Below are 27,887 nucleotides of genomic sequence, written 5' to 3'. Positions count from 1 at the left end.
GAGGATTCAATTCAACACTACAGCTAAGTCAATGCCTAGTCTGGGATACTGAATGGAAACCCTTATTGATATATCTTTATGTCCAGTTCATGCGTTCTGGATGACTACCCCTATATAACACCCCTCTCTTGGAATCCCCCTGACCCCACTGAGCCAAGAAGTAGTTCTGTTTTGCAAGTTAAAAGGTTTATTTGAGAATTTAAACAATATATATATATATCACACTTTATAATAAATTAATAATTGAATATCACACTTAATCTGATATGATAAAGATTAACAACGGAGAATCTGGCAATAGCCCACTTCTTTATAATCACTAAGAAGTTGACATGAAATGGATAAGGTAGCGCACTGGTAAATAGGGACAGAAGAATAATGTGGTAGAGAATGCTTTATAGGGTTCAAGGAAATGCAAGGTTGAATGAATGAAATGCAGTATAGAAGATAAACTGATATGGTTTCACAAAAGACAAGGTAATCACTTTCCCTTTGTGGCAATTCACCCCCCCTATACAATGTAAGGAGATGGAAGGAAGAGCACACGGTTCAGGTATACAATCACAATGTAATACAGAGTTCCCGTTTCCCAGCAAGCTTAGAGGAGAATAGATATGAGTTTTACACAGGCTCAAAATGCTTTGAATATGGTGACAATGCAGTGAGAAATATGCTGAAAATGCTTTTAATTCCCTTCAGGAGGTTCAGGTTGAGGATTAGTTGGTTTAAATTAGTTCAGGCTTACTTTAGCAATGTTCTAGGAATGATTGGCAGGTTAAACAAATTTTTGGCAAATGAAAGCAAGGAAGCTGCTGTTTTCACACGTGGAGAAATTTGCAAATCGCGGCAAATTCGCGAGTGCGTTTTTCGCGATTGCGGCAAAAGTATAGGGAGTAGGAATGCGGTTCTAGGTTCGTTGAAAAACCAAGTGCTCATGTGCGCCAGGGGACATGGGGGTGGCAGAGTCCAGGGAGTCCAGGGACTGAGAGAGATAAAGGCCTCTGGTACTAGGGCTCCTGGGGTTATGCTCAGAAGTTTCTCTTTCCCAGCGAACCTCATCTCTATCCGCCCCTGCTCCCTGTTGCAATGCAAGAGCCTGTGCCTTCAGTTCCTCAGTTAAGGCCTTACTAGACTCTATCAGTCTCTCCTGCATCGCTACCTGTTGTTGGAGTCTATCATTGTGCTGGCAGAGAGCCTCATTCTCTCTCTGTGCCTCCTGATTGGTCCTGGAGCACTGGGCCAGTTTTTGCTGCAGGAGGGTTACCTCCTGAGCTGTGTCCCTATTGGCCTGCTCCTTTCTTGCCAGAGCATCCTCCACCCTCCTGGTGTGTTCTAACAAGTTCTGGTGTTCTTTTTGGAGGTCACCCAGCCCCTGGAGGGCCAAGTGATTTTCTTCTGTTTTTCTTTTTAAATGGCAGACTTCCTGGCCTAAGGCGTCTCTTTCCTGACTAAGAGCCTGCATTTGTGCCGCCAGGTCGTCCCTCTGCCTTTGAAAGGCACCAGCTTCTAGTATCCTGGTCAGCCTTTTCCTGTTGCAGTATATCCATGTCCTCTTTTATTTTAATGATATACTGCCTACTATCATTTTCTGACTCCTGGCTCCTCTGCAGCCTCTGCTCAGAAGAGTCCAGATCAGATTGGGCCTTCTGTAATGCCAGCAGTTGCCTACTCGCCAGATCTTGGCCTTCAGCACATTTGTCCTGCATGGCTCCCATATGTAAATATAAATATGCCGCTACCCTGGCAATCTTGTTGTGCTCATCCTTGGCCTTAGAGGACATATATAGTTCACTCAGGGCCACATGTAAGGGACCCTGGTCTCTCCATATATCTGACCCTGTTTCCGTGATCTGGGGTGTGATTGCTTGCAACCAGACCGTCTGGTCCTGATGAGTCCACTCACCTCTCACAAATAGCTTATGTAAGAAGTGCTCTCTGGCTATTTTCATATCTACCAAGGTCGTCATTCTGGAATTTGAGTTCCTTCCTGACTTACAGAAGTTTGTATTTTATTTTTGCAAAACAGACCTTTTCCTTAGAGCGTTCCTTTGAGGAGTGCTTTACAGCGTAACACTGTATTAATCTGCACAAGTGATAGATCTAATCCGGAATCCCCGGCTATGAGCCCCCAATTTTGTAAGAGGATTCAATTCAACACTACAGCTAAGTCAATGCCTAGTCTGGGATACTGAATGGAAACCCTTATTGATATATCTTTATATCTTTATGTCCAGTTCATGCGTTCTGGATGACTACCCCTATATAACACCCCTCTCTTGGAATCCCCCTGACCCCACTGAGCCAAGATTCCCAGCTTTCAGAGGAAAGTCACTGCAAGTCTCTAAGACAAACGGTCACGGAGATATGAGCGATATGGTAAAGGTCGTTTTTCAGATTTGAAATTTTAAAAGTTCAAAGTGACAAGTTACAGCTAGCAACTAGAAATGACAGGTGACAGCTTTGCAAATGACAGGTGACAGTTAGGAGACAGTTCTGGTTAGATTAAAATAGATTGAATTATATTATTTTAACTAAGAGATTGGTTCTGCACAGTTCTGCTAGGTACTCACAATATATTTAGAAATAGAATGGGCCTCGCCACGGATCTGGTCAGGTTTTCTTCACTCGCCACGGACGGTCTCTGCGCACAGCGGTCTGGGTCAGCTCTCTGGTTCTGCGAACAGCGGTCTGGGTCAGCTCTGCTCTGCCTCTGGTTCTGGATACTGCTCTGCTTTCTCTGGGTACAGCACTGCTTCTGGATCTTTCTGCACAGCTTTCTCTGGACCCAGCGCTGATCTGCACGGCTCCTGGATGCTGCTATCGCTGTTAGGTTTGCTGGATGCTGAGGCCCACTGAGAAGAGTTCTCAGTTTGTGGGTTTAGGCCCTTGCTTTGAGTTCTGAATCAAGTTATTTGGAGTTTTAAAGTCTAAGTGTTGAATCTAGTATCTTCTGGATGTTGTGTGGTCCGGCAGAGCGCGTTGCAGCAAATGGAATTGAATGTCCCTATCTGTCCTGACTGTCTGCTTTTATGTGTTTTGAAAGTGGGTGGAGAGGCTAGCTTTCTAGACCCTAACCCTCTCCACTTGTCATTGGCCACTTCATCCTCTTCCCCTTGATTGGGGAATGAAATGAAGTGTCATCATGATGAGGTCTATTTATGATACAGAGAACCCACCCCTGTCAAATTACACACAATCTATATTTTGACCCAAAAGACATATTTGCACAGGTACACATTTGTTTAAAATTACATGCACCCATCACATATCACAGGAGGTATACCCTGTCCAAATCTGCTCTTCCTGGGGGCTTGCATTCAGAAATGGCAACATTTGCACTTTTTAACTGGTTTTGCAATATCGGACATTAACCCAAATGTACACACATGTGCGCAAGGAGTATGGACATTAATTGATGAAGTGTCAGATTTTTAACATGCATACATTTTAAGTAATACCCTCTTAACTGCTAGCTTGTAAAAACCTCTTAAAATGTGGGCAGAAAAATCACAAGAATTATGGTATCATTTAAATAATTTTCACAAGTCCGCTCTATGAATGATCCATCTTTTTAGAGTTATGTTCTGGCCCCAAAGGGGTGTGGTTTCCCCCCCGCACAAGGTTGAATTTCTGGTTTTTCCAGTTCTGCCAAGCCAGCTTGCTCTCACAGGCAGTGCTCCTCCCTTTTCCTTCCAGGAGGAAGCCACATTTACGACTCCCACCAATAAAACATTTGCCTGAGTCAGGACAGGGCTTTGTTCAATTTCCTGCAGAGCCCAGGTAATTCAATCAGAGAAGTGTCATATCCCTTTTGGTGGGAACAGCAAAAGGCAGCTAGGCCTGGGAACACAGCTGTTGTGCAAGTCTCAACTCCTGTGGGGGTAGCTGGTGGGCAGAATTCAGTTCCTTAAGCCAGGCCCCAGCTAATGTCACTTTTAGTTACCCAGTTTTCTGCATTCAAATAAAACTAACCATTTTTACATATGCAGCTAGAATGCTGATTCTAAGTTTAAAACTATGACATTTAAACAATTGAAACCTATGTGACACTCAAAAGTAGGTCACTCATTTCTTTTAAACATTTAGATTTTTAGTGTCTTTCAGTCCAAATTTACTTAAACTGCTGAAATCCACAGCAATCAGCATTGCCATTCCCAATGGTTTCAGGCTACTGTGTGGGTAGTCCAATGGTGGTTTTAGGCAGTGCCCTTCTGTGCCCATAACATCGGCAAAGATGGGTGGCAGCCTATTCTTCATGCCTTTCCCTGGGCATTTTCTGGGAAGCTCTGGCCATCATGATGTTTTCAATGCCAGTACTGCACAGTTTTTGAGGTAGGGCTCGGATGCATGGGTAAAAACATCCCACAAGCCCCCCTCTTGCGATAGCCATTCTGTTTCACTGATGGAACTCGCAAGACCTGGGATGTTTCCTCATCTTCTTCCAATAGATGGCACAGTTCAGCATCTTTTCCTCCATCCGGTCGGATCGATCGGTTCTCCTCGCCGATCCTGATGGGAGTATTGGGCGGTACACTGGGCCCCTTGCGTCTCTGCTCCCGGTCTCCGGATCGTCCTCCTTGGCCCGTCTCCAGGTTTTCTTTCTCCTAGGACGACAAAGGAAGAGCGGCAATACCTATTCATGGACATTTCTCCCCCACCATTGATATAGTGGGGTGGCATATAAATGTATAGTCAAAACATATGAACATGCACATTTCTTTTCGCATTCAAAAACCAAAACACCCACATTGAGAAACTCAGAATTTGATAGGCGATATGTAGGATATTTTAAGTTAGAACTGAATTAATCTGAGACAGCACCCTCTAGGATTCCAGAGGATTCCTCCAGTTGTTGCAGAGTGTGCCTGGGATGGCAACACTTCAACTGGTTAATGTGGACCCACTTGTCTTCCCCCTCTGCCAAACCGCCTTTGGGGATGCAGATCTTGTAGGCCACAGGGGAGATCTTGTCTATAATCTCAAAGGGTCCCTTCCATGTAGGCAAAAATTTTCGCTGTTTGGCCTGGTTCCTTTGGAAATTGTATAGATAGACCCGGTCCCCCACCTGATATTCCTTCCTGGAAGTCTTCAGGTCATAGTGGGTCTTTATGCTATCAGCTGATCTTTCTAGATTCTGCTGAGCATAAGCAAAAGCATGTTGAAGGTGTTTCCTTAAATTCTCCACATACTCATGAGTTGTGGAGGCATTTATTAGTGTCTGCTCTTGGGTCCTGTAGAACAAATGCTGAGGAAGTACCATCTTGCGGCCAGTCATCCTCTCAAATGGTGACATTTTGGTTGCAGATGAAGGGGTAGATCTGATGGCCATTAGGACCAGAGGTAATCGGATATCCCAACTTGGCCCAGAATCTGCCACAAACTTCTTTAATATGCTCACAATGGTTCGGTTATATCTCTCTACTGCCCCAGAAGAAGCTGGCCGGTAAGCAATATGCAACTTCCTTTTGACCCCCAGTATCTCCCACATCTTTGTCATTACTTCACTGGTGAAGTGGCTACCCCTGTCTGACTCAATCCTTTGAGGTAGACCGAAACGGGAAAAGATGTGGTTAATCATCAGGGCAGCTGAAGTTTCTGCCTTGCAATTTGGGGCTGGGAGACATTCCACCCACTTGGTAAACAAGCATGTAACGGTCAACATGTACTTGTTTCCTCTAGACGAGCGAATCACAGGGCCTACAAAGTCGATTTGCAAATCTGACCATGGCAGTGTCATCCCCCGCTTTTGAAGAGGCGCGCGGTGTGTGAGGGACGTCGGCTGAAATTGCGCACACACAAGACACCCCTTCAAGTATTCGTCAAGGTCCTGCCCCATGTGTGGCCAGTATGCAACCTCTCTTAAGATTTCCAGTGTTGTGTGAAACCCCCTATGACCGGCGGTGGCCGCATCATGGGCGTGACTTAACATCAGGCTTCGGAATGAGGTAGGAACCACCCACTGATCGTGGCCAGCTTTGGATTTCCTTACCAGCAAACCGTCTTGGATTCGGAACATTTTTGGACATTTCATCAACACTCTTAGGTCCTCTTTCCCAATATAATCGGTATCCGTCAGGGGAAAGTTCTCAGGGTCCTCAAGGTGTTGGTAAAACTTACCAATAATTGGATCCCCCTTCTGAGCGGTAATCAAATCAGCATCAGGGGTCTCCTTACTCCATTGTGCAATTGAAAGGTCGTTGTGAGCATTTGTCTGGGACCTAGTGATAGCAGTGACCTGGATTTCCCCCAACAGGGACTCAATCTCAATTAGATCCCCTTGGATGGCCCCGGTTTTGGCCAGCTGATCAGCTAAATCATTTCCAGTTTTGTCTGGTCCCTCTACTTTCGAATGACCCTTGATCTTTTTCCAATAGATGGTCATCTCATTCGAGGTGACCAGATCATCAATGTTTTGGATCAACTTCCCATGTTTCAAGGGTTTGTTGTTAGCACATAACATGCCTCTGGTTTTCCAATTAACCAGGTGCTCCACGAACCCGTTCCGTACATAATCCGAATCTGTGATTATGACCAGTTCGTGGAGTTGATGCTGGACAGCAGTGAGGATGGCCTGATGCACAGCCATCAATTCTGCCACCTGACTACTTCGGGGACCAATTTTGTATCCAGCGGAGGGTTCTGGGGACTCATTCACCCATGCATTCCCTACGCCGGCCACCAGTTCTTTCTCCCCGTCGTTGTCAACATGGTAAGAGCATCCATCCACATATACAGTGGGCATTCCCTCACACTTGTCTTCTTCAAAGACTTTGTGGGGGGAATTAAGGTATGCCTCCATGTTGTCCTTTATTTTTAGACTTTCGTCCTCGAGACAGTTTTCTCTGGCACAATCATGCAAGTCAGCCAGACCTTGCGCGAGGGGACTCTTCTTGTTTTGGCCATATCTGACCTCCACAGGAAAGCCTTGCATTGACAGAATCCAGGAAGTAATTCCGGAATTACTCACATTTCCGGCCCGGATTCTGTCACTTTGGACATATTGCAGAGGCTGGTGTGGAGTCTCCACTATGATGTGTTCCCCCTGGATAAACGGGCGGTAATTCTTCAATGCCCACACCGTTGCCAGGAGTGCCTTCTCATAATCGTTGAATTTTTCCTCCACAGAGGATAAAGTTTTGCTCGCATAGGAGATTACTTTATTGACCTTGTCATGCTTTTGGTATAATACTGCCGTCAAGCACGTATTAGAGAAACCCGTCTCCAGGAAGAACTCCTTGTTTCTGACAGGGTAAGCTAGGCAAGGCGCTTTTGAGAGGCTTCTTTTGAGTTGTTTTACTGCCTCGGCTTGTTCTGGACCCCATTCCCACTTGACCCCCCCCTTCAGGAGATGAATCAGGGGTCTGGTGATCTCTGCGTAGCCCTCAATGAACTTTCTGCTGTAATTAGTCAGTCCAAGGAGGCTCCTTAGTTCCCGCAGAGTTGTGGGGTCTTTCAGTTTCTGAAGTGCTTCCACTTTCCTTTCCTGGGGACAGAGACCCTGAGGAGTAATCTCATGCCCCAAGAAATTAACACGGGTTCTACACCACTGTGCTTTCTGAAAGGAAAGTTTTGCTCCGGCGGCCCTCAACTGCGTCAGAACATAACGGATCTCCGCTATGTGTTCCTCCACAGATGAACTTTTGATGAGGACATCATCTACATAAGCCAGGTTACCCCTCGCACCCAGGTCGGGCATGGCCTTATGTAGGAAAATATTGAACTCATTACCGGAGTTAAGGTATCCGAATGGAGTCCGGGTCCATGTATACTGCTGGCCCCCAAAGGTAAAAGCCAGCTTGTATTGGTCCTCCCTACTGACCGGCACGGTCCAGTATCCATTGGTCAAGTCTATTGCAGTGAATACCTGTGACCCCTGGATCTGGGCCAGCCCTTGGTCAATGTAGGGCAGAGGCCATCGGGAAGTATGGACCCGTTTGTTGAGCTCCCTGAGGTCGGCGCAGAGTCTCCACTGGCCGTTTGGCTTCAATATTCCCAGCACCGGATTATTGAAGGTGCTGTGGACTGGACGGATTATTCCCCGGGACTCAAGGTTCTTAATTATTTCAGTAAGGGACTCCATTGATGCGAGAGGCAAGCGATATTGCTTCACAAACACAGGAGTCATGCCAGGGTCCGTGGGGATTGTTGTTGTGTGGATGTCAGTGCGACCACAGTCATATGAGTCTACCGCAAAGAGATCTTGGAAATCCAAGAAAACTTGTTTCAACTTTTGCTTTTGTTCCAGAGTCACACAGGCATCAGCTAGATTGACTCTCTCTTCCACCATCTGCCTGAAGCCTGGAAAGACTTCTGGTTTGGCTATCTCCGCGGCCTCCTCCAGCTGGGTGGAGAAGTCCCTGGTCAGAGTGCTGATTTGGACCGGAGGCTTCAGGTGGGAAAGGCAGCCCTCATGGACCTGGAAAATCACCTCATCCCTCCTGAAGTCACAAGTCACATCTTCCTTACCATAGGGGCAGTAAGTGTACACCAGGAAGTTCCCCCCATGCCGGGTAAAAATCCTGTCTGGTGTTGTATTGTCCTCACTGTCACTGTCAACGCAGTCCTTGGGGATTGGCCCTAACAGTTCATTACCTAAATCAATGGAAAAATGTCGGTCATCAACTGCCATTCCAATAATGGTGCCTGCGGCTAGAGTAATACTCTTTAAGTCGCTGTTATCCACCTCTATTAGAATGGTGTCATGTTCTATGTTGACTACTGGTGTTGGGTTTACCCCTAACCCTTGCTGTTGGAGAGAAGCATTTAGATGTATGTAAGCATCAGGGTTTTGCAAATATTGTCCTCTTTTAGCTTTCACTTCCAGGGAGAATTGTCGGGTCCTTTCTGGGATGGTGACTTCCTCTTTGATCTGAATTTCAACTGCATAACGTAGCAATTGAGCTGACCTAAATGCTTTTTCTGGATCATCAAAGCCCATGGGATTATCCGCTAATCGGGACCAAGCTTTGAAGTTTATTAGGTCCAAACTAATGGCAAAGCGATTGAGAATGTCACTGCCTAAGTAAAAGGCGGCAGGGACGTCTCGCACGACCCAACAATTGTGGACTATGCTCTTGTTGCCAATGGAGATTTTGAGCATACACCTGCTTGGCAGGAGATGTTTGGAATTAGGTGCTTCCAGGTCCATTTCCCATTTGTCTATCAGTTTGAAGGTGGGAATGGCTGGATCTTTTGGGAGTTGGCGAAACATGGCTTCGCTGATGAAGCTCTTACCATTGTTCACGCACACTCGAGCGAGAACAGAGTCCTTCAAATCATTTAACTGAACAGGGATGAACAACTGCTCTCCAATTTGCTGAATATCAGCCAGGCTCTGAGCTGATTTCACATCTTTCTGGACTATAGGAGTGGGAGTTTCTGATTGTGGATTAGTAAAGAATTTCAGGGTGTTTCCTTCCAGTGTGGAATACCACCTTAAACTGGAAGGAAGGTTGATTTTCAGAAATAGAGAGGACCCCCCATCACCAGTCTGTTGTCCTACTGCTATTACTGTCACGTCTGGAATTTGGTTGTTCTGGAAGTGAAATTCTACTTGGTCAGATTTTTGTTCAACCATGTGGCAGGTGCCGTTTAAACTAACATAGTTGACACTCTGTTTTAATTTTATTGGTCGGCTAGTCTGGGTCCAGAGGACCTTGTTTACGCAATCTATTAAGGGTGACAACCTCCTCAGGAGGTAATTCCCCAGTAAACAAGGGGTGCCCTCTGGAGTCACTACTATGACCGGGTGTTTCACCTTGTGTTGCCCGATCTTGATGTCCAAGTCTGCAGTCCTCTCAACGGGAATTTCCTTCGCGTCAAAGTTCTGCAGTTGTCCAGGAAGAGAGGTGAGAGGAATTTGGTAATTCTCCCCTTCCTGCATTCAGTTCGTCAAAGGCCCTTCTGGACAGAAGGGTAGCTTGAGATCCAGTGTCCACCAGTGCCAAAATTGTACCCTGCCCCTGTACTTGTACCGGGGCATAGTATCTTCCCTCCTTCTCCTCAAGGGGGCACAGATAATGCACATTTTTGGACAACTGGTGGGCTAACTTTCTGGTTTTGGACATCGCTAGCGAAGAGATTTGGGCAGAATTCTGTGGAGAGCCTTGGGAATCTGAAAGAAAAAATTGGCAACTGGAGATCAGAGCCATTGTGGGTTCCCCTGGCTCCGGTTCCGGGCCGCCCCCCCTTTTTGGAGGCAGTCACCAGGATGGGTTTGAACCAGGGGATTGTTTTGCTGTTGGTTCTGGGATGAGATGGTGGGCGGCGGTAGCTCAGTCTCCACATCTCCCCAGTCTAGATTTGCATCCCTACGGACCCATTTTTCTTTGGGAGGAGTTCCCCCCTCTCTGAAGGAGAAGATCCTTTTCCCAGGATCCTCTGAGGATCCCTCTCCCTCAAATTGGAAGATCTGTACCTCCTCCTCAAACTGAGTCTGTTTGGGTCTTTTGTTTCTCCTACCCCCCCTCTGCTCCTTAGGAGGCAGACTTTCAGGGGCAAGAGATTTTGTTTCCGGTTCCTGGGCTTCCAGGGGCTGTTTACAAGTGAGGAAGGAAGCTTCCTCCAAGGCTTTACACCCCCCTTCCCTTTGTGCCTCCTCCCTGGGAACCGGTGAGTTATCGGGGTGCTGCCCCCGTCATTGTTCTGGAGCACCAGGTCCAGAGTTGGGTGCATTCTGCGCCGGCATGCCGATCTGAGGGTTCTGCTGAGCCCTCAGTATGTGACCCAGATCCCGCGCCATGTTTTGAACCTGGCGCTCTAACTGGGAAACCCGCTCAGGCTGATACGGGGCCCTGTTTTCTCCCCTGGGCTGATCCCGGGAAGGGTAGCTATCCCTTCTTTGGTAGTACCCCTGGTTGGGAAGATTTGGATACCCCTCCACCCTTGGCCTCCCCTCTCCCGGATTCGGTTGTCTGGGCTCAGGGAATTGGGGAAAGAAGGGTGGAGGATTTTGGGGCTGGAAGTTGGGTGGATACCTGGGGAAGAAGTTCTGCCCAGGGTTTGGTGAGGTTCTGCTCTCCTGTGAGAAGTTGGGAGGGAAGTTCTCTGGGTTAGGTGCTTGGCTGGATCCCCCCCCTTGGGCTGGAGGAGTCCACACATAACCCAGGATGGGTCTGTTTCCCTTGTAACGGGGGCTTACATAATCAGGAGAGCGAGGGACCCCATTTGTGGGGCTGCCTCCCTGGCTCCCTGTCTGTGACTGGCCCGAGGACCTTCTGGGCCTAGCATTATTAGGTGCAGGTAGGTTTTTAGGCCCCCCCATTTCCAAATCTAAAACGGGGGTGACCTTTACCTCTGCCACCTTGGCAGCAGCAGGGGTGTTGTTGGCTTTGGGGTTTTTGGGCGCATTATTTTTATTTTTTATTGGCTTCTGCACCTCATAGATCCGGGTCGCCTGTTCAATGACCCAGTCTAAAGATCTTTTCTCATGAAAATCCCTCACGAGCTGGGTCATTATGTATTTGGGCAAGGCATGGAAAAACGTATTAATAAATTCTCTGCTATCCGTGCACACCCTTCTTGTGGTCTGTGCAAAAGCACGCTTTAACTCCTGCACAAATTCTTGTGGGGCCTGATCCTCCCCACATTGTAAATTGTAGGCTGCCTTGCGAGCCTCTTGAGGATTTCTATGAGTAGAAAAATGTTTCAAGATGGCCGCCTTATAGGTGGACCATCTTAAATGATTTTGGTCCTCCAGCCCCGCAAAGAAACTGGAGTATTCCGGGGAGAAGGTCCACTTTACATATTGAATACAGCTTTGGCTGTCCTTCAAATGGAAAGTCTCCATCATTTGCTCAAACAACTCTAAGTGCTCCCAAACAGAATACTTGGCGTTCTTATGATAAGGCGTGATGACGCTCCTGATTGCCTGAATCTGCTTTAAGGGGTCCTTAAGCAAGGCCCTTTTTGTCCTATTGGCCCTTTTGGTCCGGGTAACCCTGGTCCATTCATCTTCTGACTCAGAGGCACTGCTCCCAGAGGTTCCCGTCGGTTCTTCCAGGTTTTCCCGGATTCTGCGAGCCTGGGAATGGCTGGCAGAATGTGGGGACCTGGTCTCCTGTGTCCTGTGCCGCTCAGAGGAGTCTTCAGATCCCTCCTTGCTGCCAGGATTTGATGGGTACCCCCCCCACTGACCTAACTGGGCAGAGGTTTTCAGGATGCCCTTAATGGGCCTACTCTCCTGGGGTTCCCCATTAAATTGCACTGTGCTTGGTTGCCCATACCCGGATGCCCGCCCCTCCATTCCTGGGTGGTACTGGCCTATGAGCCCCATGCTTCTGGCTGGATAGTAATCTGCCATCCCTGTGGCCCTGTGCTCATGTGCGCCAGGGGACATGGGGGTGGCAGAGTCCAGGGACTGAGAGAGATAAAGGCCTCTGGTACTAGGGCTCCTGGGGTTATGCTCAGGAGTTTCTCTTTCCCAGCGAACCTCATCTCTATCCGCCCCTGCTCCCTGTTGCAATGCAAGAGCCTGTGCCTTCAGTTCCTCAGTTAAGGCCTTACTAGACTCTATCAGTCTCTCCTGCATCGCTACCTGTTGTTGGAGTCTATCATTGTGCTGGCAGAGAGCCTCATTCTCTCTCTGTGCCTCCTGATTGGTCCTGGAGCACTGGGCCAGTTTTTGCTGCAGGAGGGTTACCTCCTGAGCTGTGTCCCTATTGGCCTGCTCCTTTCTTGCCAGAGCATCCTCCACCCTCCTGGTGTGTTCTAACAAGTTCTGGTGTTCTTTTTGGAGGTCACCCAGCCCCTGGAAGGCCAAGTGATTTTCTTCTGTTTTTCTTTTTAAATGGCAGACTTCCTGGCCTAAGGCATCTCTTTCCTGACTAAGAGCCTGCATTTGTGCCGCCAGGTCGTCCCTCTGCCTTTGAAAGGCACCAGCTTTCTGGCGTTCATCATCAAACTCTGCCTGGGTATCCAGGTCTTTAAAAATCAGCTTGTTGCTCTCTGCCTTCACTCTATCTAGATGACTTTGCAGGGTGGCTACCTGCTCCGTGCATGCCCTGTTAAGGTCTAATTGTTGCTCCAGCTTTTTCTGGATCTGCAGTAAGGAGTCCAAACTGTCTTGGTGCTCCTTCTGCAGGGCCAGAAATCTAGTATCCTGGTCAGCCTTTTCCTGTTGCAGTATATCCATGTCCTCTTTTATTTTAATGATATACTGCCTACTATCATTTTCTGACTCCTGGCTCCTCTGCAGCCTCTGCTCAGAAGAGTCCAGATCAGATTGGGCCTTCTGTAATGCCAGCAGTTGCCTACTCGCCAGATCTTGGCCTTCAGCACATTTGTCTTGCATGGCTCCCATATGTAAATATAAATATGCCGCTACCCTGGCAATCTTGTTGTGCTCATCCTTGGCCTTAGAGGACATATATAGTTCACTCAGGGCCACATGTAAGGGACCCTGGTCTCTCCATATATCTGACCCTGTTTCCGTGATCTGGGGTGTGATTGCTTGCAACCAGACCGTCTGGTCCTGATGAGTCCACTCACCTCTCACAAATAGCTTATGTAAGAAGTGCTCTCTGGCTATTTTCATATCTACCAAGGTCGTCATTCTGGAATTTGAGTTCCTTCCTGACTTAAAGAAGTTTGTATTTTATTTTTGCAAAACAGACCTTTTCCTTAGAGCACAGGCAGTGCTCCTCCCCTTTCCTTCCAGGAGGAAGCCACATTTACGACTCCCACCAATAAAACATTTGCCTGAGTCAGGACAGGGCTTTGTTCAATTTCCTGCAGAGCCCAGGTAATTCAATCAGAGAAGTGTCATATCCCTTTTGGTGGGAACAGCAAAAGGCAGCTAGGCCTGGGAACACAGCTGTTGTGCAAGTCTCAACTCCTGTCGGGGGTAGCTGGTGGGCAGAATTCAGTTCCTTAAGCCAGGCCCCAGCTAATGTCACTTTTAGTTACCCAGTTTTCTGCATTCAAATAAAACTAACCATTTTTACATATGCAGCTAGAATGCTGATTCTAAGTTTAAAACTATGACATTTAAACAATTGAAACCTATGTGACACTCAAAAGTAGGTCACTCATTTCTTTTAAACATTTAGATTTTTAGTGTCTTTCAGTCCAAATTTACTTAAACTGCTGAAATCCACAGCTCAGCCAGTCTTGTTATAAACCTTCAAGTCACTTCAGAATATAACTTTACATTGGATCCACCTCTCAGTAAGTCTTTCTTTGGCCTGCTTTGGGTTCATTTATTCAGTTTTACACAAAAAAGTCTGGTGTTGTTTTAAAACGCCGGCTTTCTGATAGTGGTGAGTACTGGTAATGCACCCATTTTTGGGATTTAAGAAAATGAATTCCCCACAATTCTAGGTTGCTTTTGGCAATCAGCATTGCCATTCCCAATGGTTTCAGGCTACTGTGTGGGTAGTGCAATGGTGGTTTTAGGCAGTGCCCTTCTGTGCCCATAACATCGGCAAAAATGGGTGGCAGCCTATTCTTCATGCCTTTCCCTGGGCATTTTCTGGGAAGCTCTGGCCATTATGATGTTTTCAATGCCAGTACTGCACAGTTTTTGAGGTAGGGCTCGGATGCATGGGTAAAAACATCCCACAATGTTAACCTTCTGCTAGGGTGGCCTATAAAAAGCACATTATAGAGACCATTCCTTTCAGAGCGTTTTGGGCGGTAGAAGAGGGAGGGCACCCAAAAAAACCATCCTGAAGGGTGTGTGTTAATGTGCCCTCAAACTGTCCATTGTACTCCATGAAATAGAGTGAGTGTTAAATGAGGAACACAGCAACAAATGCACTATGTTGCTATGCAAATAATGCATTACAATGTCTTCAGTGTTATGCTGTGATTGATTGTTATTATTTATTATTTTATGTTACATTGTGCTATGCTATGTTATGCTTTGGTAATGTGTGTGTTCCAGTGCTATGGTAGGCTATACTGTGTTCCATTGTGTTATGTTTTTATGCTATGTCAATCTGGATTTATCAAACCGGAAGTACATATTGTGTAGCATTTTGTTGGTGTTCACGGTTTTCTACCGTAGCAGTATTAAAAGACATTGTGGATCATGATCAATTAAGCAATGTATTGCATGGAGGGGGCCACCCTTCTATGCACTGAAGTGCAAAAGGTCCCCTTTGTGCAATGCCCCTCACTCCCACCACGTAGTGAAAAAGTCAGGAGTACAATACGGGCAAAATCGCTCTTATTGTTCTCTTTTTCCTTACGCCGGTGGAAAGTGTAAATGCCTCCTGCAATCAAGACTCGTGAGAGCCATTTACAATAGATTACCAGGTGATAATGTCGGGCAGATTCCATAGAAAGCCACAGCAATATCGCCAGCATGACAATCCATAAAGGAGATCTGTAAAAATGGCGGAATCAGTGTTTTCTGCCACTTTTACCAATCAACTTGACATGAAAAATGGCTTCCATAGAATTGGTGAATTAGGCTTGTCGGATATGCATGATCTTAGGGTTATTTTTGAAGTTTGAACAGTAGGTTAAGCTTGATTAACAAGTTGGAATTTGAAATGTTTTCAGAGGGAGTTAGTTTAAAAAAATTGGAGGTTATACTGCCTATCCGGTTATTTGAAATAATGTGGTTATTCATCAAATTTACCTGTTAAGATCTCAGTGAGTAAGATTGACTCAAGGTTTTACTTTTTCTTTGACGTGAGGGGACACAGAGGCAATTCATTATGCACTAGAAAAGGGTTTCAAACTTGTACTGATTCCTTACAGTGAACAAGAGGAGGCACACATCAGCATGGACAAACTTCGAGACCATGACACTTGAAAAACTGATTAATTGAATAACAGCCAATAAGACCAGCGACTATTAACTCAACATTCTCCCAGATTCCATCATCAAGATGGAAGCGCACTCACCATACTGATCCCTATCATCAACGCGCATCAACGCTTCCATCACCCAAGGTATCTTTTATGATGCTTCGTAGATGAGCCAGCTTCTTCTCTATGCGAAACTGAGATGACCTTATGAAGTGCCAACCAATCATACAGCTGCTGTTTTCATAAAAGTCATCTTTCCTTCCCTGGCATTGATACTGGGTAAGGCTTAACCGTGCTGTGAAAAATATTGATGTATTCACAATAGGGTGCAGTTAGTGTCATACGTGGCTTTCATCCCTTCCAGGTTGGAGTTTGCCAAACAGGATATTTCATCCTTTGAATTAATCGTAGCAGTGTGTTCAGGTGTGGCAGGACCCTTCCAGCATTTATGGGCTGTAGGGAATCAGTCATGCCATGTACCCATCTAAGCATAACGCAGCGCCAGGTGAAAGGAATGGTTAATATTCAATAAGGTGACCTGCTTTAGAAACACTTGTCACAGGGCACCCTATAATGAAGGCCCTTTAGAAGTATTAGATATATTTTCTATTTATTTATTTGTATATAATCTAAAAATGGATTTTTACAAAAAGAAGCAGAAGATATAAAGTAGACATTTCATTCATTCAATCAAGTAGAGATTCATACGTGTATTTATTTGGAGTCTGAGAGCTTAACCAAGACTTTACGACCTCTAGCGTCGAAGCATTATATTAACCTCACCCCTAGTCAAAATTGTATAGAGCTAGAGATGATCAACTGCAAATCAGGCAGGCAAGGCACAGATTACAAGTGGTCACAGTAATAATAACATGCCTCCAAAAAACTGCGGTGACTAGGAAACATTCTAACTTCCGATTTGTTTTCATTGTGTGAAAAAGAGATCCATACTCCTGTCATACATTTTTGTGTTTTCTTCCATTAAAGAAGTTGTTGAACATCAAAATATGTATACCCCACAACAGTTACCACCATGAGCCTCATACAAAAACCTACATCACTAACTGTGTTGGCCCTGAAGAAAATCTCAGAATAAAATAGGGGACTGAAACATGTTGGTCTATAGGTCTCTGTACAATTCAACAAAAATGAATGGCAAACACACAGTTGAATTGAGATTTTTACTTGGTTCATTTTTTAAAATCTCTGTACCCTCCTCCCCAGTAGGAGCCTTCTCTGAAGGAAGTTGCCAAGTGCGCAATTACAAAGTGCACACTTTCTTGGGCGTGTGAGCCTCTACACTCCAACACCCCCAAACCACAATGGATGGGAGGCCAACAGAGAGTCATCACGGAAAACCAAGTCAAGTTTCCTAAGTAATGGGGGATGGCATTGAGAGGGTGAGCTCTCTGTTATCGTCCTACACATGCTATGCTTCATTAAACCAGAAGAATATGGCACAGGCTAGGGTTCAACAAAATAGTTTGCAAATAGAGTAACAGGATGCGGTTTCAACAGAAAATTAGTGAATCATGAAAAAAAAGCCTCCAAAGCGGAAACAATGCAATATGTTCCACTGCCATCAATAATTGACTTAAAATGGAAACTGAGAGCCCCGGGAGGTATATTTTAAGATGTTGTCATGCCTATGTGGAATGTCTAGACCTGGGCATGTGTGTGTCTTCTGGTACAGTTCCATAGGTTAAGCAGACACACTAGTTTTAGTAAGTTCTTGCATCTCCATGGTTGGAACATTGAAATGCCTATACAATGTGTATCTTCTTTTCATTCAGCAATACGTAGAATCCAGTCATCGTTGTGATGCAAAATGTGATTGTTACTGAAGCATTATTTAATGGCTATATTTCATGTTTTCCCCTATTTAGTTTGGAATGAACCAATGCAGTTCCGTAGTTGAAAAAATGGAAATGAATGGTCTTCGATTTCTGGTACGTATTCAAACCTTATAAATGATGAAAATGTTCAATACTCTGAATTCATTGATAAAAAAAAATGTCTGAGCAATATTATACCCAGGCCGAAAGCACATTGCACGCTATGGTATAGGCTGTTCCAGTTCACTTTCTCCTGTCGTTCTTACAATGGCCCAACAGACCATTTTCAAGTCCATGATCTACCATTCGCGCAGTGCCAGGTCGTTTAGTTCTGGTTAAAGTCTCTATCCTATGGCATCTTTACAAAGGGTAATGTGCAAAAGAGTCAACAATAACGTCTGGCACATCATGGCAATTGAAGAAATAAATATGGCTAAACGTTATGGATGCTTAAATTGACAAGCAGCGCTAATGCTCATTACGAGTTGACCGGCGCAGAATTAACATGCCAGTATTAACGTTTGCCGGCACGTTTCTGCACCGGCCAGCTTCAAGTTGGCCGGTGAGGTGCGGAATGCTACCACCTTACCGGAAAATTACTGGTATTGCAGGCACCGATAATACCAGCGCCTGTCATACCGTTACACTCCCCCATGTAGTCCGATGGGACTCCATCTAATGGGGAGTTACACCATCACCCAGCCGCCGGAATCCTATAGATAGTCTACCAGAGTGCCAGAAATGGTAACACAGTTTGCTGGTATCCCGGTGGATTTACCTCCATTATCATGCATCAATCAAAGGGCAGCTCTGCAAGTAATGTGCAATCATTTTTGTCATTAGCTTCTGTGTGATACTGTTGGCATATGTCTACACATCCCTTTGTGTTCCTTAACCTACTTTCTGTTTTGTTTCACGGAAATGTTTACACCGATGTGATGTGCCTTGGTTTCGACATATAATGCACCAGTCATTATTGTAAACAAATGTAAGACGGGTCTATAGCATAAAATGAAAGGCCAGTAGGACGTTTCCAGCCCTAACACACATTGTCAATGCATTAAAGCTCTGCTAAGGATGATGTAACATTTTGTAGCGTAAGGTCTTCGGCTCTGAAAACAGCAATTGCCACTTCATGGGCTAAGTAAGCTGGCTTCAGGCATTCTGTTAGGCTTGAATTTGTTTTCACCATCAGCAATAAGTAGGGATAAAATATGTAGCCAAAGATACAAAACATGGGCTCTGATCTCTGACCACTGCTTGTATGGTGATCGTAGCTCCCCTCTGCAAGAGTTTTAGCTGGTCAATGACTACTTGCAGTCGTTTCCAATGTGGCATCTGTGTTACATTATTTTGCACCCATGTACAGTGACATTCCATACATTGCTTCTGTGGGACAATACATGAATTAATCTTTTATAACTTGCTTAATACCAGAGGCCAGTCTCTAATCGCTGGACCGGGATTCAAACCTGTGTTGCTCTGTGTTGTCTTCTTTCCAGATGCGTTACTTAAAGGGGAGCTGAGGGGGCTACAGCCCTGGGTCTTTTGGTTGTAGCGCCGGATAGAAGCTCAAGGGCTACAACCAAAAGGCTATAGCTAGCCCCGAGTCCCACCAGTCCCAACATTAATTTAGCCCCTGATCTTAATCAGACCTAGCAACACCCCTGCTTCTTTGTATGACAAAAGCATCACCCCTGAGCTATCCTCCCACCACTTTCCGAAAAGGACCACAAAAGTAGTCTCCTAATCCAACGTCACATTGCACCTTGTCCTCTGGAGATCAGTGAAGCCTTTAAAAGCTTGTGCTTTAGAAATGCATTACATGGTACTCATCACACACCCTCAACTGGTCAAGGGACTTATCTCTTCGCCAATAGGAGCTGATCAGAAGCTTTGGCAGCAGGCAATCGCTGTGTGGAATATTCAACACAGACACCAACACGATGGTGATAGGTCATTATGTGATGACAAGAATTTGTCATCGCATAACATAGCAAATCAAATCATAAAAGGCACAAATACAGCTGGAGGTGTTTTAAAATCATTAGTAAGAAATGTAGATGTGAGCCGGCAGGGTTTGTGCAATGTAGACTGCGTAATAGTCTTACACTCAAAGTTTCACTCAAAAAAAGAAGTTCCGATCAACTAATGGGCATTATTGGTTGCCTAATCAGCTATTCTTTCTGAACAGTCACAGGTGTATTCTGAGCCAGTCATAGTGGAGACTAAAGGAAATAGTCTGCTGACGTGGGCTTTGCCCATGGCAGCAAACTATGGCACTAGACACATGAGAAAGCACAGCATGGTGCAAGGGCGAGGTAGTGCATGCTGATTCCGAAGCCGAGGGGACTGACCTAAACACTCATCCGAGAATGGGAGACGACAGCGACCGCTGCCAACCTCTTCATGCTCTGATCACATCGGATGGCCCCAGGCATATGTGCCTCAAAGACCAAGGGCCTCATTGCACGGGAGGCGGTAAGGGTTTACCGGTACCAGTATTTTACCAGTACCGGTAAATCCTTACCGCCTTACTACGAGGTCCCTTTGCCGGTTGGGGAATTTAACGCCTGCTTTTTGCAGGCGTTAAAAACCAACCCGCAAAGGGACCAGTGGAGCTAATTACGGTACCACAATTTGCGGTACCGCAATTAGCGCCTTCCCCATTCCCATAGAGCCCTATGGGGCAAAAATGGGAATGGGGAAGGGCAATGGTGGAAGGGGGAATTACCGCCCCGCCAACCTTGGAATGGAGCGGTAATTCCCCTTTCCTCCAAGGCGGTACCGATAAATTACCAGCATGAACCATGGCGCTAATAGCGCCATGGTTTACCGCCTACCGTGTAATGAGGCCCCAGGTGTGCAAGCATGTGCCAATGTCTCATTTTAAATTCAAAAGCATATTTGAACCCAATGAAACAGGCATCTACCACGCAGATTCCAATGCATTCTTTTAAAGTGAGAAGCATGTGTCTTGTTTTTCTCTTTTTTATACAAATACTTTTTGGGAAAAATAAACAGAATGGACAAAACAAATTAAAATGAGCAACCTGCACATCCAAAAGGCATTAAGCAGTGATTTGAAAAATCTTTTCAGCGGGGTGACACTACCATAGAACTCACCTTCTTCAGCCACCATGCGTGAAGAAAAATACATAGATGCAACTAGGATTGTGGTTTACCTTTATACTCCACCCACCCCAAAAACAAAAAATACTATTAAAAAAACATCAGAGTCAGACATGTAAGGGGACATAGATTTGTCCCAAAGGATTTCTGGGGTAAATAAACATTTCGGTTGTCTTGACCTTGTTAGTTTTATCCAAAGAAGTTGTTGACAGTGTTCCAAATCGGGTTTACCTAGTGTTGTTCAAATGGCCACGGCTCTAGGTGACTCTTCACTTCTGAGTCTATATGATCCCAAAAGGACCTCACCTTCGTACATTCACATAACAGATGGATCAGTGTGCCTGGAACCACACTAGAGAAATCTGGGGTCACCAAGCCCCCTGTCTTTTCCTTCCTCACCAGTGTCTGGTACATCCTAAGCGCAACCCTTTGTTATTGCTGCCTTACATTTAAGTTTAATTTAGTCATAAATTGAGCACCATATGTTTCAACACAACTCCATCAATCCTAATCATATTAATGCATTTTCAAGAACGGATTAGGCAAAAAATAAAATATGAAACACTGAACTTGTGGGTCAATATGACCTGAAAAAAGGCCAAAGTCTGAAAATGTCAACCACTCCTGTTGCATCTTTTCAAAACAAGAGTGAATTATTTGATGCAAGTCATTAGTCTGATCTCGGCCAAGCACGCTCCAAAGTCGCTGAATCGGGGCGCTCAGTCCGTGAGGTCCACTACGTTCCCCATGTTCTCCCGCAGGCTCCGCTCAGCCTTCGAACGCGGGATCTCCATTTCATTCATAATCAACTCTACATCCTCCCGCTTGATGGTTACTTTTGCCAACTCTTTCTCCCTTTCCTGCTTTCCCTTCTGCTCCCTGGATCTTCGATCTCCAATCACATACATAGGGCCTCATTACGACCCTGGCGGTACAGGATTAACGGCGCCGTAAAAGGTGCCGGCGCCGTCAACCCCGTACCGCCTCATTACGAGTTCCCCTCGCGGGACACGGTAAGCACGCCTGGGAAAACCATGCGTGCTTACCGGGTCCCGCGAGGGGAAAAGGGAGCAAACAACGGGCCAACTCGTAATGGCCCGTCGTTTGCTCCCTCTCCCATTCCCATTCAGCCCTATGGGGGCTGAAATCGAATGAGGAAGGACCGTGTCCGGGTCCTTGGAGGGAGGAATTACCGTGCCTTCCGAACTCAGAATGGCCTGGTAATTCCTCATTCCGAGGACCCGGACGCGATTTCGGCGGCAACCATGCCGCCAATAGCGGCATGGCTACCGCCGAACTCGTAATGAGGCCCATAGTCTGGATCTCCTTCTCCTCCGCGTAGTCGGTGACCCGCTCCAGGTCCGCGGCGCTGCTGTCATACTTGCGCGGCTTCTCCGTGGGGCGCTCGGTGCAGTTCTCATCGGTCTCCAGCTCCACATCCCCTTCGGCCGCCATCTTGACACAGCAGGAGCAATCCCACTTTTGAAACCTCATCAAATGTATCTAACCTTCAACACTTTAAATACATCATCAAGAAAAACACTATGAACGTTGATGTGGGAAGCCACATGCTCGCAATCAGCTGTTGACTAAACGGGAAAGCCCACCCCACCGGAGACTAGTTTGAGCCTGTCTAGACACTGTGTCATAGAGCGTAATGTGCCTCAGCCTTTTCCCTTACTCTCGCTTGTATTTGAAATTTAAGATTTAAAGCTAAGAAAATGTCCATGTGACCACGCTTGTCCTAGTTTCAGTATTCATCTAGAACTCCAACACAATGCAAAGTTGCCCACTTACCCTGCAGGGAGGCACATCTAAGAGTAATAAATGGTTTCCCCAACCTTTCCTGAGAGGTTTTTCCATGTGTCCACTGTGTGAGACACTGTTTACTTCTATTGGGACTGAGAGTGTGGAATATAGATTGCAAGGATCTGAAGCAGCTGGTTCTAGAGAGGGCAACCTTGGATTCGTATCTGCCACCAACTGCCATTCTATAATGGGATGAACGGAAATTAAAGTAAGCATGATAGGTACAGCAATTTGACATTCCACAACTTCTGTCATGTGTGGTCCTGTCAATTACCTCTTTCCAGATCCCCTCAAAACTCATAAAATAAACCTTTGATCGGGTTAATTCATTTCTTAGGTAAAGAGACAAAAGCAAGCTAACACAGTATAGGAAATGCAGGAGCACACACTTTACAATTATATTTACTCCCCTTCCCCCAAGACTGGTCATTTCCACTTACCCCTTCTATTATCCGACATTCCCCCTGACGTAGTTCAAATGAAAAATTGACATAAAGAAAGCTGGAACAGTGAAACAGTTGTTACCTGGTTAATCAGTGGGTAAATGTTAAGAGATTACTTAAACTCAAGATTTGTAATAAAAATACAAGAGTGGGGTACGGTTTCAGCAAATGAGGTCAGAACTCTCTCAGCCTTGTATGAATTTACGCTTAGGGAGGTTTGGCACATCCAACCATACAACTTCAACCATACAATCTTGAAAGCAAGAATGCAAGAGTCTGCAACACCTGTCTCCCCATCAAAACAGAAGGACCTGGATCTGGATGTCATCAGGAGAGGTGTAACATACAAACCCTGACGTCAGCGAGGCAAAGGGTTGCACTAATTGGGAGAGAGCAATAATCCCTTGGGTGTGCCACATATGAGTGGTTGGGATTTGCTGCTCAATGAGTCCATTCCACCAATTCCACCAAGAAGACAGTAAAATTAGCCCAAGTCTGTCCCCATCACTCCGCACTCCGTAAGGCAGGGGTCTGCAACCTGTGGATCTCCAGATATTTTGGACTATGACACCCATAATCCTTCACCCCTTACTATACTGTCTAAGGCTGATGGGAGTTGGAGTGAGAAACATCTGGAGAGGCAAAGATTGTCGACTTCTGCCCCAAGGCATGCAAGAAAAGTCTTAGGGTGGATGGTGTTAAATGCACCCAGAAGGTCAAGCATGACCAGGCCTGTGACATCATTCTAATGGTGTAGAATCCACAGCTAATATTTCCAAAACTATTTAAAGAAAATATACACATTTATTACTGTGTGTTATGTTGATCTATATATAATCTACAAATCAAAACATTGAATCTAGCTTACTGAGAACTCCTTGCAGTTTGATCAAGGTAACCTCTGACTGTAATTATTTTTTAGATACATGTTTGTAATTTTCAAAATTTGTGAATAAGTCATGTAATTCATCATTTCATCAACTTGCGTAAGGAGAGATGTCTCCTATTTAACTAACAATGTGTGGACAGTTGTTAAATGAATACCTGATTGTACAACCTTTTTTATTTAAAGGACAATAGAATAATTGGATAAAACATATGGTAAATCAATGCATATATAGATTGGATTTTTTAAATTACACTGATTCAATCATATGAATGTGAAGGTATAATTCATTAGAAAAAGGTTACCTCGCACATAGTATATGATCCCTCGACCGGCCTTAAGGCGGCTCAGAGTGGGTGACAAACATTGGAATATTCAACAATATTCTGGCTAGATTTCAGCATTTTAGCAGTAGCAGGGAGACGACACACTGAGCGATAGTCTGCAAGGACCTCAGGTTTCAGAGCTGGCTTCTTAGGAGGGGTCTTATAATAGCTGTGTTTTTAGACTTTGCAAGCACCACCAGATGGCAGGGAAGCATTGATAGCACGAAAAAAAGTCATTTTTCATTGGAACCAGACCATTTGAAAAACTGGATTAATACTTCTGAAAGCAGACGGCAAAAAGCAGCTAGACTATGAGACGGGGGAGTTTTATTCTGACTTATCGTAGACCCCTAAAGGGGAGGTACAGAAGAGATGGGAGAAAAAATAGGGTTGTCATGTAAACATGCATGTAGTTGTCATAAAGCACTATCGTCGGGGTTAAAGAAAGTGCTAAGGCTTTAGGTTAAAAGAGCTCACGCAAAACTGAACAAAACACATATTTTGAGGGCTAGACACTGGCATCAATCTTCGTTGAATAGAAGAGGTAAGCCGCTAATTTATTTATATATATTTATATATTTGTGCTGTTGTTTATATAACTTACGTAGATGTTGTGAGTAAGGCTGTTCTGCAGCATTAGTGCTATTTGCTTATAGCACTAACTTCGGTAATGAACAATCTGGCCAGTACAGGCCTTATGGAGCCACTGGTTTAATAGGAATCCTGGCATCTAGACCAGTGGTGATCTAGGATGTAAAAAGTAACAGTCCAGACACACAATCATTTCAAACCAGAGGCAGATTATAAAGGAAAAGCTGGCAGTTTCCCTAAATAGAGGTCTCTCCATGCTATGATTTGCATAGGTCAGGGTCTACATCCTTCGGCGCCTCAGATATTTCTGACTATGGGGGTAATAACAACCCTGGCAGTAGGGGGTTAACGGGCCGGTAGAGCTGCCGGCCACGTTAACCCCCTACCGCCTCATTTCGTGTTCCGCTTGCGGGACCCGCTAAGGACGACTGCTTTTATCAGGCGTCCTTAGCAGGTCCCGCGACAGTCAAGCATGCTAACAACGGGCCAGTTAATAACGGGCCCGTTGTAAGCATGCTCCCCATTCCCATTGAGCCCCCTATGGAGGCTCGAATGGGAATGGGGATGGGTTCCTCGAATGGGGAAATACCGAGCCCTCCAAGGTCGGAATAGCCTGGTATTTCCCCATTCCAGGAACCCGGACCCGGTACCCGGAATGGGGGTAGCCATACCGCAAAAATGGCTACCTCCATGGTCGTAATGACCTCCTATGACTCCTTTGATCTCTCACTATTCACTGTGCTGGGTACGGCCGATGGGAGTTGTATTCCAAAACATCTGGAGATCGAAAGATTTCAGATCCCTGGTTAGTGCATCCCAGAGTTTGGCACAGGTCACTTTGGGTAAAGAGCTACAGAACAGATTACCGCAGAGATCCATCCATTCCAAAGGAAAATGGGCATAATAAAGTGTGCCCTGCCGAGGCAGTGGGCCCTACCACCTGTTCATTAAGGTTGAAGGGTACAAGGCTTTATATGTCAAAATAGATTGCCTGAAAATACATGATCTTCTTTTTCATGGTGTCCTTGTCCCCGATTGGGAAAACAATAAAGGAGTCTCCAAAAGAATTATTAAAATGAGGGCATGGTCAAAATTCAAGCATTATTGTATGGTGCGAATTGTGAGGATAATTTATAACATATGTACACTACTATGTTCAATAGGACTGCTTATTATTTAAATGCAGAATATACATATCTATTTGCAAATGGCATTGATGTGTAAGCCAATTATGGGCCGCAGTGCATTTCTAAACATATGATGACAGTTATGGAGTAAATACATTCTGGAAAATGTATTGCAGTGAGACCAGAATCCACTTGTTTTCCAAAAACAGGTCAGGACACTAGGCCCACAGTATTAAACAGATAACTGACATGCTTAGAGAGCTTTGGGCTGCATGTTAGCATGGATCCTTTTTCTGTACAGAACCCTCCGATGATATTTTCCCAAAAACTGTGATGGTTGTATTCTCATGTGGTTTATGGGACAGCTCGTTTTATATACAGGGCATGGTCACAGAGAAATAAGGCTTTGAAGTCCGGAACCAGTAGTATGGTAGCCTATGGATGACGTGTCCAAGGTTGTAAGAACGATCTCTCCTTGGCTCTTATACATTTACATTTCAACAGTCTTCCAATTTTTTAACTGTATATGTCAATTTTACTATTGCTCATGTTTGGTTTTTAATTCCAGTGTTATTTCAACATGCAATTTTGTGTACTTTTTAAAATGTTGTTATGTTTGTTTTTTTGCATGAAATATTCTGTTATTTTATAATAACTGAATTGTGGAAATTGAAGGTCAAAACCGAACAAAAGATTGTTTGTCCGACTGACTGATATGCTTTGAAAGTTATGTGCTGCATCTTAGCATGGAGCCTTTTTCTGTACAGAACCCCAAGATGATATTTCCCCAAACACTGTGATGGATGGTAGTGAGCAAGGGTTTAGTGTTTAAATCAAAATCATTCATATTTTTATATATGTAGTATCTTAAATTGAAACGTTGGGACCTATACATTGCTTGGGTCAGGCAGGGCTCGAGTGTTGTGATGACCAAAGGTCCTAATGAAAGGTTGAGCTGTCCTATATCTGAATAACTATCCTTGTAACGGTTGAGATGGACAATGGGAAAGTCATTCTGCAGATTGTTCCACGTCCAATCCGCAAGCCTCTCCATGGGATCAGAATTTTTCTCCCCAGACATTGGCAGGATCACAACCGTCTTCGATGACTTCTTAGGAACCGCTAAAGGGCTGGCCAAATCTGTCAGAATCAACTGTAATCATGGATGTCATTTAGGGGGTCGCTAGTGGTCGCACTTGAGACCCCTGAGGTCTCCCCTGCTACAAATTGAAGCTCCTGAGCTGTGGCCAATGCCATGTGGCTATTTGAACGATTTGTCTCTCTGGAATTCTGTACAATAATTGCTAGACTCATTAAAGGTTTATTTCAGGCACACTTCAGGGGGTTAGTCACTGATTTAGTTTGTTCCTAAACAACTCAAATTCACAATGCAGACAAAATCCTCCAAAAAAGCATTCAGAGTAGAATAAGCATCCATTTCGGACTATGTATTTTGCTTTTCACAAGTTGCGGTATAGCATGTTTTTTCCTGCCGATACATATGGTGATCCATTCTTGAATAAAATGCATATCACGTTACAGTAATGTTGTAACCATATTTTTCATAGAGTACTTAGAACCAATGTTATGTGATGCCACTTCCTGTTTTATCAAGGGGTAAACGGTCGTGTTCCACCGCTTCCCGTGATTTCACTTCATGCGGAGTCAAATGACATCACCTTATGTGATGTCATCAGAGATCAAGGGTCATGTGATGTCACTTCTGCCACCCCTGGCATTTTGGTGAAATGATGTCCCTCACTGTAATGAGGATTGACATGTTTCTTTATGCCAGAAATCATTACTAATCTCTGCTATGTGAGATCCATTTGGGTAATAGACATGGAAGAGAAAGAGAAGAGAGACATAGCATCTTGTGTTCTGCCCTGATTCCCCTGTTTGACACTGATCAATGCAGAAAGTAAGGAAAACCAAGAAGAGAACCCCATACTATGCAGGTAGATGCAGATGTTCACTCT

General features: G+C 45.1%; 1 protein-coding gene across 2 annotated transcripts in view; it reads left to right on the top strand.

Annotated features, from left to right (window-relative positions):
• The window catches only part of BLNK (B cell linker), a 1,905,158-nt gene that overhangs the window by 207,031 nt on the left and 1,670,240 nt on the right, over nt 1-27,887 (top strand). For both annotated transcript variants that reach the window (XM_069611389.1, XM_069611390.1), the window contains exon 2: nt 17,646-17,708. In XM_069611389.1, the coding sequence (XP_069467490.1) occupies nt 17,646-17,708 (63 nt within the window). The remainder of the gene's footprint in view (nt 1-17,645; nt 17,709-27,887) is intronic.

This window comes from Ambystoma mexicanum, chromosome 8, assembly GCF_040938575.1.
Source record: "Ambystoma mexicanum isolate Mex_15411 chromosome 8, UKY_AmexF1_1, whole genome shotgun sequence".
Classification (NCBI taxonomy): Eukaryota; Metazoa; Chordata; class Amphibia; order Caudata; family Ambystomatidae; genus Ambystoma; species Ambystoma mexicanum.
The sequence above is the reverse complement of the archived record's forward strand: the minus strand, read 5'-3'. Positions and strand labels throughout refer to the sequence as shown.